This window comes from Dryobates pubescens, chromosome 1, assembly GCF_014839835.1.
Source record: "Dryobates pubescens isolate bDryPub1 chromosome 1, bDryPub1.pri, whole genome shotgun sequence".
Taxonomy (NCBI): Eukaryota; Metazoa; Chordata; class Aves; order Piciformes; family Picidae; genus Dryobates; species Dryobates pubescens.
The window spans coordinates 58,611,437-58,626,366 of record NC_071612.1 but is presented as its reverse complement, the minus strand read 5'-3'; the positions used below and the strand labels follow the sequence as shown (position 1 = coordinate 58,626,366).

The window sequence follows — 14,930 nt, the reverse complement described above, 5'->3', positions numbered from 1 at the left end:
TCCTGCCCAGGTGCAGGACTCTGCACTTCTCCTTCTTGAACTTCTTTGGGTTCCTCTCTGCCCAGCTCTCAGTCTAAGTCTCTGAATGGCCTCACAGCCTTTAGGTGTCTCAGCCAAGCCTCCCAGTTTGCTATCCTCAGCAACCTTGCTGAGATGCCTCTGTTGGTGGTTTTGTTGCTGGTATATTTTCACTTAAATAGTGTAGGCTGCAATCTCATACCAGTGCCCTTTGTACTGGGGTGCCTGGTAAGATTATGACACAGAAAGGGTGTTTGGAAGCTTTGTTCTGGAATCTCCTGCTTTGCTCTGTAGGTCGGCTGAATGTGAGCCAGCAGTGTGCCCAGGAGGCCAAGAAGGCCAATGGCATCCTGGCCTACATCAGGAACAGTGTGGCCAGCAGGAGCAGGGAGGTCATTCTGCCCTGTGCTCAGCACTGGTCAGGCCACACCTTGAGTCCTGTGTCCAGTTCTGGGCCCCTCAGTTTAGGAAAGATGTTGAGATGCTGGAAGGTGTCCAGAGAAGGGCAACAAAGGTGGGGAGGGGTCTGGAGCACAGCCCTGTGAGGAGAGGCTGAGGGAGCTGGGGTTGCTTAGCCTGGAGAAGAGGAGGCTCAGGGTTGACCTTCTTGCTCTCTCCAGCTCCCTGAAGGGAGGTTGTAGCCAGGTGGGGGTTGGTCTCTTCTCCTAGGCAACCAGCACCAGAACAAGAGGACACAGTCTCAAGCTGTGCCAGGGGAGGTTCAGGCTGGATGTTAGGAAGAAGTTCTTACCAGAAAGAGAGATTGGCCACTGGGATGTGCTGCCCAGGGAGGTGGTGGAGTCCCCATCACTGGAGGTGTTTAGGAAGAGCCTGGCTGAGGCACTTGGTGCCATGGTTTAGTTGATTAGATGGTGCTGGGTGAGAGGTTGGACTTGATGATCTCTGAGGTCTTTTCCAACCTGGTTAATTCTGTATTCTGTTGGACTCCTGGTTTGCAGAGCCCTCTGATGTGTTCAAGGTGTGTGCAGCACTGAGACTGGGAAGTTTATCACTGGCAGTGATAAAGGCAAAGAATTGGGCAAAGTGTTGTCTGTTTTCTTCTTCATTTTGGGTTCATCCATGCAATACTGGGAGTTACCTTTCTGCTTCCCTTCAGAGGAGGAAACCTTGTCAGTGTGAATGACACTGACTGAAATTTCCTCCCTTAAACATGTGGAGGGGAGAAGCTTTGTTCCAGTTTTGGTTGATGAAATTACCTCACTGTGAGAAAAAGATCTTCTGTAACTTGGTTCCTCTTGTCCCTCATTTCTGCACATTTATGCCATCTTTGGAGGCTGTCAGGGAGTGATAGGACTGGGGGGGAATGGGAAAAAACTAGAAGTGGGGAGATTGAGATTGGATGTTAGGAAGAAGTTCTTCCCCATGAGGGTGGTGAGAGACTGGCACAGGCTGCCCAGGGAGGTGGTGGAAGCCTCCTGCCTGGAGGTTTTTGCAGCCAGGCTGGATGTGGCTGTGAGCAACCTGCTGTAGTGTGAGGTGTCCCTGCCCATTGCATGGGGGTTGGACCTGGCTGAGCCTTGAGGTCCCTTCCAACCCTGACAATTCTGTGATTCTAAATTCAGACAAATGTGGGATTTTGAAATATTTTAGATGCCTTTTATCTGCAAACCTTTCTGAGTAGTGCCTAATAAGCCTGGGGATTAGCTTCCTCAACAGAATTGCTTGTGACCTTTTCAGCTAGAAAGTGAAGATATGGTAAGCAAAGAGAGAGAAAGAAAGCAGGTACAAGGTAATCTGCTCCTGGGATAATGTCAGATGCTGGGGCTTTTCACTTGCAAATATGGGACAGAAATCTTTGTTGCTGCATGTTTTCAGAGGGTCTTCATTGAGGGTTCTGAGGGTGTCAGCATGTATTTTAATGCTGCAATTATTGGCCAGCTGTGAGCTGGGTTTTAACTAGGTTTCCTCTAAACCTAAGCAGTCTGGTTTCTGTTCAAAATGTCTTATTTGTAGGGAAAATAGAACCAGCCCCAGAATCATAGAAAGGTCTAGGCCAGAAAGGGCCTCCACAGGTCCTCCAGTCTGACCTCCCTGCAGTTAGCAGGGACATCCCCAACTAGATCAGGTTGCCCAGAGCCCTGTCCAGCCTCACCTTGAGGATCTCCAGGGATGGGGCCTCAACCACCTCCCTGGGCAACCTGTTGCAGTGTTCCACCACCCTCCTGGTGCAGAACTTGTTCCTCACATCCAATCTCAGTCTGCTCTGCTCTAGTTTGAAGCCATTGCCCCTGCTCCTGTCCCTGCAGGCCTTTGCAAACAGTCTCTCTCCATCCTGCCTGTAGCCCCCTTCAGGTTCCAGCAGGTTGCTATTAGGTCTCCCTGGAGCCTTCTCTTCTCCAGGCTGAACACCCCCAGCTCCCTCAGCCTGTCCTCCTAGCAGAGCTGCTCCAACCCCTTGAAAAATGAACTGAAATAAAAAGGGGGAACACAATGCATGAGGAAGGTGACCCTTTTTAGGCTATCTATCTTCTAAATGCTGAAGTAATCCTGTCCTAAATGTCTGTGTTTTACTTTACAGGTCTGAAGGGGAGAGTTCAAGAAGCATCAGGTATGTGTGCATCGCTTTCTTTATCTCTCCAGCTCTCTGTTGTAAGAAAAGACTTCATTTCAAAAGCATGATTTGGTTGGAAGGCATTGCACTGAAAGAGATCTGCTTTACAAGGTGGGGTTTGTTGGTTCTACTTAGCATGCCATTTGTGTTTGGGATGGAGGATCTTCGACCCAAGCTCAGGCCTAGATGAGATGACCTTTCCTGAATGCTTCTGTCTCCAGTGTGGTTTAAGACTCATGTCTTAGCTTTGCTAGTTGCAAGTTATGTGTAGTTGCCAGCGGTTTGGATTCAGATGCATGATGAATGATCATTTGTGCTCCTGGTGAAGCTGCGAGCCAGCTGCCTGCTTTGGGGGGCAGCCTTCGTGTTGAGGAGAAGTCCAGGTGCTCCTCCAGGCTTCCTTAGTTGGTAGTTTGCTCTTCTCTGCTTGCCAGCGAGACCCTTGGTTGACTCCTGGTTGCATTACTCATTGTGCACTTGGAGGATTTTAGATAGTAGAGAGAATGTTACATCTCAGAACTTGACTTCTGTCTCCTTTAGTCTTTGCTTTTGTGCTTGTTACTGCGAGGCTATTTTTCCTAGTTTTGTAAAACCTACATCTCAAAGCTGTTTCTCTGAGTCAGCTCTGTAGGCCCTGTAACCATGCTCTAAATGGACTGGAACCTGGCAATGCCATCTTCTTGTCTGAAAGTCTTCCCTGTTGAGTAGACCATTACAATGGAGTGGATGCCTTGATTCTCCAGGAGCGTGACCACCGAGCGCTGATGGCGGGGTGCTAAATGTTGGCTGTGGGCTCACCATAGTACCCCACAGCTCCTCTGGGGCATTGTCAGGCCTTTGGATCTGAAGATGTTGTGTTTTGTTTCTTTAAAAACAAACAAACAAAGGCAAGACCTTCACTTGTAGACTCAGAAATGCAGTTCTTAGCCACAGGTCTGTAGGCTGTCCCCAGAACCAGGTGAACTGCAGAAGAATCCATCAGGTATCGTGGAGCCAGAAGTCTGTAGGAAGTGAGCAGAGACCCTCTGAAATGCTTTTTCCTTGCTGCTGGCTGTGGCATTGCCCCGAGCTCTGGGCTCTGCAGGGCAGGCTGGTAGCATGTTTTCAACATGCAACAACTGAGCTGGACAAAACCACCAGCTGCTGCCCTGCAGGCTGTGCGAAGATGCCTGCGCTTTACTCCTCGGTTGCTTTTGACTCCCACGAGGGTTTCCGACCCACTGGCAAGCTGTGGAAGGATGAATGCTGATTACTCAGAGTAACTCAGAAGCATGGGAGTTTACAGAACTGTAACTGAGGTGACATTTTAGCTTGGAATAGTCTTGGTTTGACCTGTGAGCACTCCTGTGAGATTCTTTTGCCCAAAGGAGGGGCTGGGGGCGTGTGGCATCGCCGCTGCTGGGAAGAGTTGAGTCCATCTACTAGAGACCGTATTTTGAGGCACTTCAGTGGTATGTAGGCACAGCTGCAAGCCAGGTACTTCAGCTCTGGTTTGGGTGCTACCTAGCTGTAGTGGTTTGAGCCTTAACTGGGAGTTAAGAGCTCAGATGTGGGCAAGGCTGAGAATCTCTCCCCTGCTCCCCCTTCCTCCCTCCCAAGAGAGAGGGGAAAAAAAAGGAAGGAGCAAATCCACCAAGCAATAATTTGGAGTCAGCCTGGAAGTAGAGGGGTCAAGAGTTTTCTTTAAACAATAGATATATAACAATAACAGGTAAGGTTCACAAGGGCAAGGAACAAGGATGGATGGGAGGGAAAAAAAAAAACAGGAATACAAAACCAGTCTCTCTGAAGAGGCACAGAGGCAGCAGGGAGAAGGATCAGGCCCGAGCATGCGGCAGAGGAGCAGGAAGGCAGCTGCAGTAGCTCTTGTCCAGGAAAGGCAGGAGGCAAAAAGGAGAGCTAATGACTCCAGTGCCCTCCCTTTTATACCCTAGCTGGGCAGGGAGGGGGGAGTGGAGCAGACTCAGTTTCCCAGGGGGAAAAGGCCCTGCAGGGAGGGCAAAGCACCCGCAAGCCCTCCCCCCTGTTTTCAGAATGGGTGTTAACCCACCACACCAGCCCTTGGCCCTGGCATGCATCTTAATCAGCTGGGGTGGTGGCAGTGTCTGTGCTGGTTTGCTGACACTCTAAGGGACTGGGCTGCAAGGCTGCTGAATTATCATTAGGATGTGTTGCCAGATAAATTCCACACCTCAGAGGAAGAATCTTCTCGGCCCTGGTGTGTCTGGAGACAGTGGCAGTACTGCCCAAGGTATATGTCTGCTGCATTCCACCTGGATGCACTGCTGTGCAGACTGCCCTGGGTGATGCTGCTCTGGCAGGGGGGTTGGACTGGATGATCTCTGGAGGTCCCTTCTGACCTCTAATGTACTGTGATACTATGACACTGTATGCAGCCTTTAGGGTTGTGATGGGCAGAATCAGCACCATGTGTTGCCTTTAGAAAGCTGCAGGTAATCATCAGCATGGCTTTTGGAGCACCTATGGAGTCTTCTGGATTGGGGCTGTTGAATGAATTAGTTCTGGTGTTCAGCATGAACCTGAGTTACTCCAAGGCAGTTCCAGACTCTTATGATAGCCTAAAATTAGACTTAACAGATGAGTGCAGGAGCAGGCAGCTTGAGCAGAAGGCACAGCCACGCTGCTCCTGAAATGCTCTTGCAGTTCAGCTCCTCCATTCTCCTCCCCCATAAGCTGTGTTTCTTCAGAGCAGAGGTGAAATGTCACTGGGGATGTGCTTTTATGTCACTACCTGCATAAAAGCCTGGCCAGCTTTTGTCTTGTCTCAGGCAAAAAAGCTCACTTAGCTCCTTAGCTATGTCTAGTGGCTGCTTTACCTTGTGGTTAATTTGCTTCCTACTGTGTTTTCCTTTCTCTCTGGCAAATGAAGATGAAATGCAATCATCTCAAATGCAGTGATAACGTCAGCCTAGGGATTAGTGCTCAAACCCTGAAGGGAAGAAATCATCATCCCTGCCCACAGGAAGATCAGCAAAATGCCAGCAAATCAGTATGCTGCCCATACTGTGCCAGTGTCTCCTGCCAAAGTGTTCAGCTGGAGTCATGAAATAAAGTATAGGAAGGAGCTGCAAGAGGTGGGAAGCCAGGGAGGAAATGGACTGGCTCAGCAGGGACTGGCCAGGCTTGAGTGAATGCAAGTGGAGGGCTTATGGTTGTGGTGAAGTTTCACTACAACTCCCTGAAAGGAGGCAGTGAGGTGTGGGTTGGTTTCTCCTCCCTAGTATCAGGTGACAGACTGAGAGGAAGTGGCCTGAAATTGTGCCAGGGGAGGGTTAGATTGGAAATTAGGAACTCTTTCTTTGCTGCAAGAGTGTCCAGGCACTGGCACAGGCTGCCCAGGGAGGTGGTGGAGTCCCCATCCCTGGAAGTGTTCAAGAAGCCTGTGGCCATGGCTCTTGGGGTCATCCATAGTGGTGTTGGGTTGATGGTTGGACTGGGTGATCTCAGAGGGCTTTTCCAACCCAAGCAATTCTCTGGTTTAGTTGACTGTTTGACTGTCACTAGCACTGGCACTGCAAATAAAAGCATCATGCTAGATAAATGGTGAGATCTCAGAATCACAGAAACATTCAGGTTGGAAAAGAGCCTCAGGATCACCAAGTCCAATCCAGAGCCCTACTGTGCAAGGGTCACCCCTAAACCAGAGCCCCAAGCACCACATCACAGTATCACAGTATCACAGAATCACCAAGGTTGAAAGAGACCTCAAAGATCATCAAGTCCAACCTGTCACCACAGACCTCATGACTAGACCATGGCACCAAGTACCATGTCCAATCCCCTCTTGAACAGGGATGGTGACTCCACCACCTCCCTGGGCAGCACATCCCAGTGATGAATGACTCTCTCCGTGAAGCACTTTCTCCTCACCTTGAGCCTAAACTTCCCCTGGCACAGCTTGAGACTGTGTCCTCTTGTTCTGGTGCTGGTTGCTAGAGAGGAGGCTGACCCCTTAAAGCTGCAGCTGCATCCAAAACACCTTTAAACACACCCAGGGTTGGTGACTCCACCACCTTCCTGGGCAGCACATTCCAATCCCTGACCACTCTTGCAGGGGAAAAATTGTTCCTGTTGTCCAGTCTAACCCTGCCCAGTGGCAGCTTGAGGCCATTCCCTCTTGCTCTGTCACCAGTTACCAGTGAGAAGAGACCAGCACCAGCCTCTCCACAATGACCTTTCAGATAGTTGTAGAGAGCAATGAGATGTAACCATTTCTTTTTCACATCCTTGCTGCCAGCAGATGACTGTGAGATCAGCTGGATGATAGTTTTGCAGATATTCCTTGCTCTCCAGAAGCCTGTGTCTGTGCCATTTCAGTGCCTCCTTACACAGAAGCCAGATCTTCCTCCCCTGTGCAGTGAATCATAGAATCATAGAATTGTCAGAGTTGGAAGGGACCTCAAAGATCATCCACTTCAAACCCCCCTGCCATGGGCAGGGACACCTCACACTACAGCAGGTTGCTCACAGCCACATCCATCCTGGCTGCAAAAACCTCCAGGCAGGAGGCTTCCACCTCCTCCCTGGGCAACCTGTGCCAGTCTCTCACCACCCTCATGGGGAAGAATTTCTTCCTAACATCCAATCTGAATCTACCCACTTCTAGTTTTGATCCTTCCCCCCCAGTCCTATCACTCCCTGACACCTTCCAAAGTCCCTCCCCAGCTTTCTTGGAGCCCCCTTCAGATACTGGAAGGCCACAAGAAGGTCTCCTGGGAGGCTTCTCCAGACTGAACAGCCCCAACTCCCTCAGTCTGTCCTCATAGGAGAACAGCTCCAGCCCTCTGCACATCCTCGTGGCCTTTCTCTGGACACCTTCCAGCATCTCCAGATCCTTCCTGGAGCAGAGGCTCCAGCACTGGACACAGTGCTCCAGGTGGGGTATCACCAGCATCGAGCAGAGGGGGAGAATCACCTCCCTGGCCCTGCTGGCTATGCTTCTCTTGCTGCAGACCAGGATGTGAGTTGCTTTCTGGGCTGCAGGTGCTCACTGCTGGCTCCTGTTGAGCTTCTCATCCACCAGCACCTCCAGGTCCTTTTCTTCAGGACTCCTCTGAAGCCAGTCCCTGCCCAGCCTATAGCAGTGCCTGGGATTGCCCTGACTGAGCTGCAATACCTTGCCCTTGGTCTTGTTGAATCTGATGAGGTTGTCATGGGCTCACCTCACCAGCCTGTTATGTCTGCTGGATGGGTTGGGTACCAGCCCAACCAGTGCAGGCACTGCCTTGTATCTTTGTGCTTCCAGCTGTTGCAGAGAGGAAAATGCCTCAGTTTTGAATCCAGTGTGGGGCAGAGCTGGTGCACTGCAGTGACTTGTATAGTAGGTCTGCTCTGAACCAAACTTATCCTTCTCTTTTCCCTCCTAATGTCCTGTCAAACCTGTCAGGCTGTTCTCATCCTCCTTAAACTTGATAATCTTTCTAGGAGGGCCTAGCACAGAAGAGAAGAATTGGGTTTCAAAAGGTCAGATAAATACCTACAGCTGGTGGGGCTTTTGCTTCTGTCCTCATCTTTTCCTCCACCCTCCTCTGGATCCCAAGCTGTGTTACTCAGTGGGACTGGGCAGGCCACATGCCTCCACTCCTGGGTCTGGGAATCCTGAGGTTCAGGGTAGTCTCTTGCAGCTGAATGAGTGGAATCAGGCTCCTACCCAAGAGTTCCTTTGGGAAAGGCTGGATTTGGTTTCATACTGGAACAGAGTGCCCAAAGCAAGTCAAGCCCTAGAGGCTGATATTCAAAGGTGATTTGCTTTGTGGCTTTGTTTTCAGTAGCTTTATAGCTTGTCAGAAGGATGAAAAATTACCCCAAAGACGTTTTGAGGTGCCCTGAGATGCAGTAAACACTGAGCCTGACTTGCTGCAAGGCAAGGCTGATGCAGCAAGGCAAGATGTTTCTCAAAAGTGCACTGAAAATGTTCAAAAGCATCCTGACTTGGTTGGTTGGTTGGTTGCTTTCTCATCATGACAAAAAAAACAATCACAGTACATTAAAGGTTGAAAGGGACCTCCAGGGATCATCCAGTCCAACCCCCCTGCCAGAGCAGCATCACCCAGGGCAGTCTGCACAGGAATGCATCCAGGTGGGGTTGGGTCTCCAGAGAAGGAGACTCCACAACCTCTCTGGGCAGCCTGCTCCAGGGCTCCAGCACCCTCACTGCAAAGAAGTTTCTCCTCATGTTGAGCTGAACTCTTCTATGCTCAAGTTTGTTCCTGTTGTTCCTTCTCTTATGACTGTGCACCACCCAAAAGAGCTTGGCCCCCTCCCCTTGACCCCCAGCCCTCAGCTATTGATAGACATTGATCAGATCCCCTCTAAGCCTTCTCTTCTCCAGACTAAACAGCCCCAGGGCTCTCAATCTCTTCACGCAGGGGAGATGCTCAAGTGCCCTAAGCACCCTGGTGGCTCACAATAAACGATCCCCTTCAGTGCAAGCCCTTCAGATGCTTTGTGCTGCTAATATTGTCGTACTCTGCTAAACTTGCTGTGCTTTCCTTCTGGTGAAGGCCATGCAATTTGCAAACCTGTGAAATCTGTTAGGATTGATAAATTGCTTGGAGCACTTTGTGTTCTCAGATGTAATGAACACATACACCATGAGCAATGAACTTGTCAGTGCCGTGGTCCTTTTTAATTTGTTTTGCAAGCCATTTTCATATTCAAGTGCCTATGGCCTGACAGTTACAGATCAGGAGGTAGATGCTTGCTATCATCCATCAGATCAAAGTTTGCAAGAGGACTGTGTCTCCAAGTTTAGCAACTAGAAGGTGGTGTTCCTCTCCCTGCTGTGGACCTTGTGTGCTCCATGAACAGAAGGCAACAGAGTACGGGATTCAAGCGGTGTAGGAGGTGAAGAGGGACCCAAAGGATTGTAGAGTCCTTTGGGTTCCAAGCTAGCTCCAAGAAAGCTGGGGAGGGACTTTGGAGGGTGTCAGGGAGTGATAGGACTGGGGGGGATGGAGCAAAACTAGAAATGGGGAGATTCAGATTGGATGTTAGGAAGAAGTTGTTGCCCATGAGGGTGGTGAGAGACTGGCACAGGTTGCCCAGGGAGGTGGTGGAAGCCTCCTGCCTGGAGGTTTTGGCAGCCAGGCTGGATGTGGCTGTGAGCAACCTGCTGTAGTGTGAGGTGTCCCTGCCCATGGCAGGGGGGCTGGAACTGGCTGAGCCTTGAGGTCCCTTCCAACCCTGACAGTTCTTTGATTCTGTGTTGGAAAAGACCATTTGTATCATTGGATCCAACCATTCTCCAACTCTACCAAGGCTGGACACAGTACTCAAGGTGTGGCCTAACCAGTGCTGAGGTTACCTAATGAAGGGTGCAAAGAGGTGTCCAGTGAATGCCCAACCTAACAAAGGATGCAAAGAGATGTCCTATGAATGCCCAGCCTAATAAAGGATGCAAACAGGTGTCCTGTGTATACTCACCTAATGAAGTACAGAGGGGAGAGCCTGAAGGTTAGCTAACGAAGGGGAAAGTTGAAGTACTGCCTTTGGAGAAAATACCAGCCCAATTATGTAGCTGAGCCCAAAGCAAAAGCCTTGCTCTGCATTTCCTTTCAGGATGTCAATAGATGGAGGCCATGGAAAGCGTTGTGGCCCTTGGGGATCATGCAGAAAGGCTAATTTCTTGTAAAGGTGCACATGAGATTAGGTGCAGAAGTAATTGTCTCATTTACTTCAGAGCAGGGAGGAGGTGTAGCAGATCATCTACAGAATAGTGTGGCCAGCAGGAGCAGGGAAGTCATTGTGCCCCTATACTCTGCATTGGTTAGGCCACACCTGGAGTCCTGTGTCCAGTTCTGGGCCCCTCAGTTTAGGAAAGATGTTGAGATGCTGGAAGGTGTCCAGAGAAGGGCAAAAAAGCTGGGGAGGGGTCTGGAGCACAGCCCTGTGAGGAGAGGCTGAGGGAGCTGGGGTTGCTTAGCCTGGAGAAGAGGAGGCTCAGGGTTGACCTTCTTGCTCTCTCCAACTCCCTGAAGGGAGGTTGTAGCCAGGTGGGGGTTGGTCTCTTCTGCCAGGCAAGCAGCACCAGAACAAGAGGACACAGTCTCAAGCTGCATGAGGGGAAGTTTAGGCTGGAGGTGAGGAGAAAGTTCTTCACAGAGAGAGCTGTTTGCCATTGGGATGTGCTGCCCAGGGAGGTGGTGGAGTCACCATCCCTGGAGGTGTTCAAGAGGGGATTGGATGTGGCACTTGGAGCCATGGTTTAGTAGTCATGAGGTGTTGGGTGACAGGTTGGACTTGATGATCTTTGAGGTCTTTTCCAGTCATGTTGATTCTATGATTCTATGATTCTGTGCTGTGAGGAGTGGCTGTTAAGCAGACCTTGGCAAACTCCAGGAACTGAGCCAGAGAGAAAGTTTAGCAGGAAGCAAAAGTTTTGGGCTTGGGTTGGTTTGGTTTCCTCCGTAAAAATCTGCTTTAAGTGTGTGACTCAGCCAGCTCCCTGGTAGCTTGCAAAGTGCAGGGATTGGGGAATTAAAGGACAGGGAGACTTGCAAAACTCATTTCCAAGCCCAAATCTATTGCTTTGCAGTCTAAATGACTCAGTGACTACATATAAAGAGGCCCTTTCCTGGCTGGTTTTAATCATCCCAGAAAGATTTTCCTACAGTTTTATAACCAGCCCTTAAAATGTGCAAAATCACCGCTTCTGACTAATTTAAACCCAAAACAGGGACAAAATTTTCCTCCAGTAGGTTTCTACATAAATGTCAGGCTGACCCTCCATGGTAGATTGGGAGATGATGATGTTCTGGATGTTGAACTTAAATCAGTTTTATTGTGCTAACAGAAATGAAATGGAAGGGAAGCGGTGGAGATGGCTCCAGAGTTGTCAATGGCTTTAAAATCTCACTGCTTTAATTGGAATGGCAGAATGGGAGGACAGCAATATGTTCATCAGGCTGTCAGAACTGCTGCTGCTGTGCTGGCTGTAACAGTTAACTCCATGCTTGCACCTATTTGGTCCCAAAAGTAGTGGAAAACATCTACAGAATAAAAGGAGGAGGTCGTAGCCGGGTGGGGGTTGGTCTCTTCTCCCAGGCAAGCAGCACCAGAACAAGAGGACACAGTCTCAAGCTGCACCAGGGGAAAGTTGGGCTGGAGGTGAGGAGAAAGTTCTTCCCAGCAAGAGAGATTGGTCATTGGGATGTGCTGCCCAGGGAGGTGGTGGAGTCACCATCCCTGGAGGTGTTCACAAAAGGCTTGGATGTGGCACTTGGAGCCATGGTTTAGTTAGTCATGAGGTGTCAGGTGAGAGGTTGGACTTGATGATCTCTGAGGTCTTTTCCAACCTTATTGATGCTATGATTCTATGATAAATGAGTGAAAGCTAAACATTTAAAAGTGAGTTGTGGAATGGCTTGGCTTGGAAGGGGCCTTAATGATCATCTAGTTCCAACCCATGGGCCAGGGCAGCTTCCACCAGATCAGGTGCTCAGGGCCCCTTCCAACCTGGCTTTGAACACTTGCAGGAAGCAAAAAAATAACTCCCCCCCTGCCCCCCAAATTCTAAATGTGTGCAATGACCTTGCAGGAGCAAGGGAGTGGAATACTGAGCTTCTCAAGGTTACTTGGATGCAAATGAGAGAATCCTGGAATGCCAGCATGGTGGGAGTTGGAAGGGACCTCTGGGGATCATCCAGTCCAACCCCCCTGCTAAAGCAGGGCACCCACAGCAACTTGCCCAGGAGCACAATGGCCAGGGGGGGTTGGAATCTCTCCGGAGAAGGAGACCACAACCTCTCTGGGCAGCCTGCTCCAGGGCTCCAGCACCCTCACACCAAAGAAGTTTCTCCTCCTGTTCACATGGAACCTCCTGGGTTCCAGTTTGTGCCTGTTGCCTGGGCACCACTGAAAGGAGTCTGAACTTATTGTGGCCTTGCAGTATCTGAAGGGGGCTATAAGAAAGCTGGGGAGGGACTTTTTAGGGTTTAGAGTGTTAGCCTGGAGAAGAGCAGCCTGAGAGGGGAACCTTATCAATGTTTATCAATATCTGAGGGGTGGGGTCAGGATGAAGGTGCCAGGCTCTTTGCAGTGGTGCCCAGTGACAGGAGAAGGAACAATGGCTCCAAGCTGGTACCCAGGAGGTTTCACCTGAACAGGAGGAGAAACTTCTTTGTTGTGAGGGTGACAGAGCCCTGGAGCAGGCTGCCCAGAGAGGTTGTGGAGTCTCCTTCTGTGGACTCTTTCAAAACCCACCTGGGTGTGCTCCTGTGAGTGCTCTGGCAGGGGGCTGGGGCTTGGGCTTGATGATCTCTGGAGGTCCCCTCCAACCCCTAAAATGCTGTGATTCTGTGAAGTGCAGGTAGGACTCTGCAATGTAATGAGATTCTGGCTGTGGGTAGTGCATTACACTAATTCCAGCTTACTGCCACCGCCTATTTTCTGCTGAAAAGTGGCATCCAGCGTTCCTGAAAGTTGGCTCCCATCCAGGGGGCTGAGGTGGCATGTGCAAGCATTTTGCCTGAAGTGATTTGCAGTGGCAGCAGGCAGCTGTGATTTGTGTGAGCTCTGGAGGGCAGAGGGTGCTCAGTGCTGCTCTCCTGACGGGCTGGAGCGTGTGGGATTCGCAGTCTCGGGAGGACAAAGCTCTGGAAACGCTTTCACTGAATGAATATTGAGTGCAGCTAATTCATGTGCAGCTAATTCATGTGCAGCTAATTCTTGGGGGAGTTGTTTCTTCTCCAGAAGCAGTCCCATTGACTGCAGTGCAAGATAAGGCTTGCCAGGGAGCGGTGTGTGGGTGCCCTGAGTCAGTCCCATGAATGCTTGTAGTGCCACAGGATTTCTGTGCTCTGTAGAGGAAGCATTTTGCTTCAGTGGTGTGGCCAGCAGGAGAAGGGAAATGATCATGCACTGCTGAGGCCACACCTTGAGTACTGGGTTCAGTTTTAGGCCCTTCACTTCAAGAAGGACACTGAGGGGCTGGAGCAGGTCCAGAGGAGGGCAGCAATGCTGGGGAAGGTCTGGAGAACAGGGCTGGGGGGGAGCAGCTGAGGGACCTGGGAGTGTTTAGCGTGGAGAAAAGGAAGCTGAGGGGAGACCTCATTGCTCTCTGCTCTCTGAAGGGAGGCTGAAGGGAGGTGGGAGTTTTTCTCTCTAGTATCAGGTGATAGGATGAGAGGAACTTGCCTGAAATTGTGCCAGGGGAGGTTTAGATTGGAGATTAGGAGCAATTTCTTTGCTGCAAGAGTGGTCAGGGATAGGAACAGGCTGCCCAGGGAGGTGGAGGAGTCACCATCCCTGGAAGTGTTCAAGAAACCTGTGGCCATGGGCACTTGGGGACATGGTTTAGTGGCCATGGTGGTGTTGAGTTGAAGGTTGGACTCAATGATCTCGAAGGTGTCTTCCAGCCACAGCAATTGTATGATTCTGTATTAGACACTCACAGAGAGGACTTTAGGGCACAGGTACAATGCATCAGTTCTTATGTAGCAGTCTGCACACTGAGAACTCAAAAGAGGGAACTTTCATAGGCTTTCTTCCTGATCTCATTGCTTCATGGAAGCAGTCAAGGATAGACTCATTCAGTCCAACAGGGAAACAAGGCAGCAGACCCCAAATCTATAAAAAGCTACCTAACTTTAAAGACCTTTTTTTTACCTTTTGCCTTTTCAAATCCATATTGTAGGTAGTTTTATGCCTTGGTGTCATTCAGGAATCACCCCTGGATCAGGGATTGACCATGATTTAAGTGTCTGCCCCTCAGCTGAGCTGTTTGAGTGATGCTTTTGTTGTAAATGAATGGAAGTGGTGGTGAATGGTGCCACAGCCAGCTGGCAGTCAGGCACCAGTGGTGTCCCCCAGGGATCAGTGCTGGGCCCCATCCTCTTTAACATCTTCACTGATGATCTGGATGAGGGGATTGTGTCAGTCATCAGCAAGTTTGCAGATGACACCAAGCTGGGAGCAGATGTTGGTCAGTTGGAGGACAGAAGGGCTCTGCAGAGGGACCTCAACCAACTGGACAGATGGGCAGAGTCCAACAGGATGGCATTCAACAAATCCAAGTGCCAGGAGCTGCACTTTGGCCACAACAACCCCAGGCAGAGCTACAGGCTGGGGTCAGTGGCTGGAGAGCTCCCAAACAGGGAGGGAGCTGGGGTTGCTGATTGACAGCTGTCTGAACATGAGCCAGCAGTGTGCCCAGGTAGCCAAGAAGGCCAATGGCATCCTGGCCTGCATTGGGAATAGTGTGGCCAGCAGGAGCAGGGAAGTCATTGTGCCCTGTACTCTGCATTGGTTAGGCCACACCTTGAGCCCTGTGTCCAGTTCTGGGCTCCTCAGTTTAAGAAGGACATTGAGACTCTTGAAG

The 14,930-nt window shown here is 50.3% G+C and overlaps 1 protein-coding gene across 3 annotated transcripts in view; it reads left to right on the top strand.

The window, feature by feature from the left end:
- IQSEC1 (IQ motif and Sec7 domain ArfGEF 1) overlaps positions 1-14,930 on the top strand; it is a 539,967-nt gene that overhangs the window by 108,409 nt on the left and 416,628 nt on the right. For all 3 annotated transcript variants that reach the window (XM_054166409.1, XM_054166399.1, XM_054166438.1), the window contains exon 2: positions 2,558-2,587. In XM_054166409.1, coding sequence (XP_054022384.1) covers positions 2,558-2,587 — 30 coding nt within the window. The remainder of the gene's footprint in view (positions 1-2,557; positions 2,588-14,930) is intronic.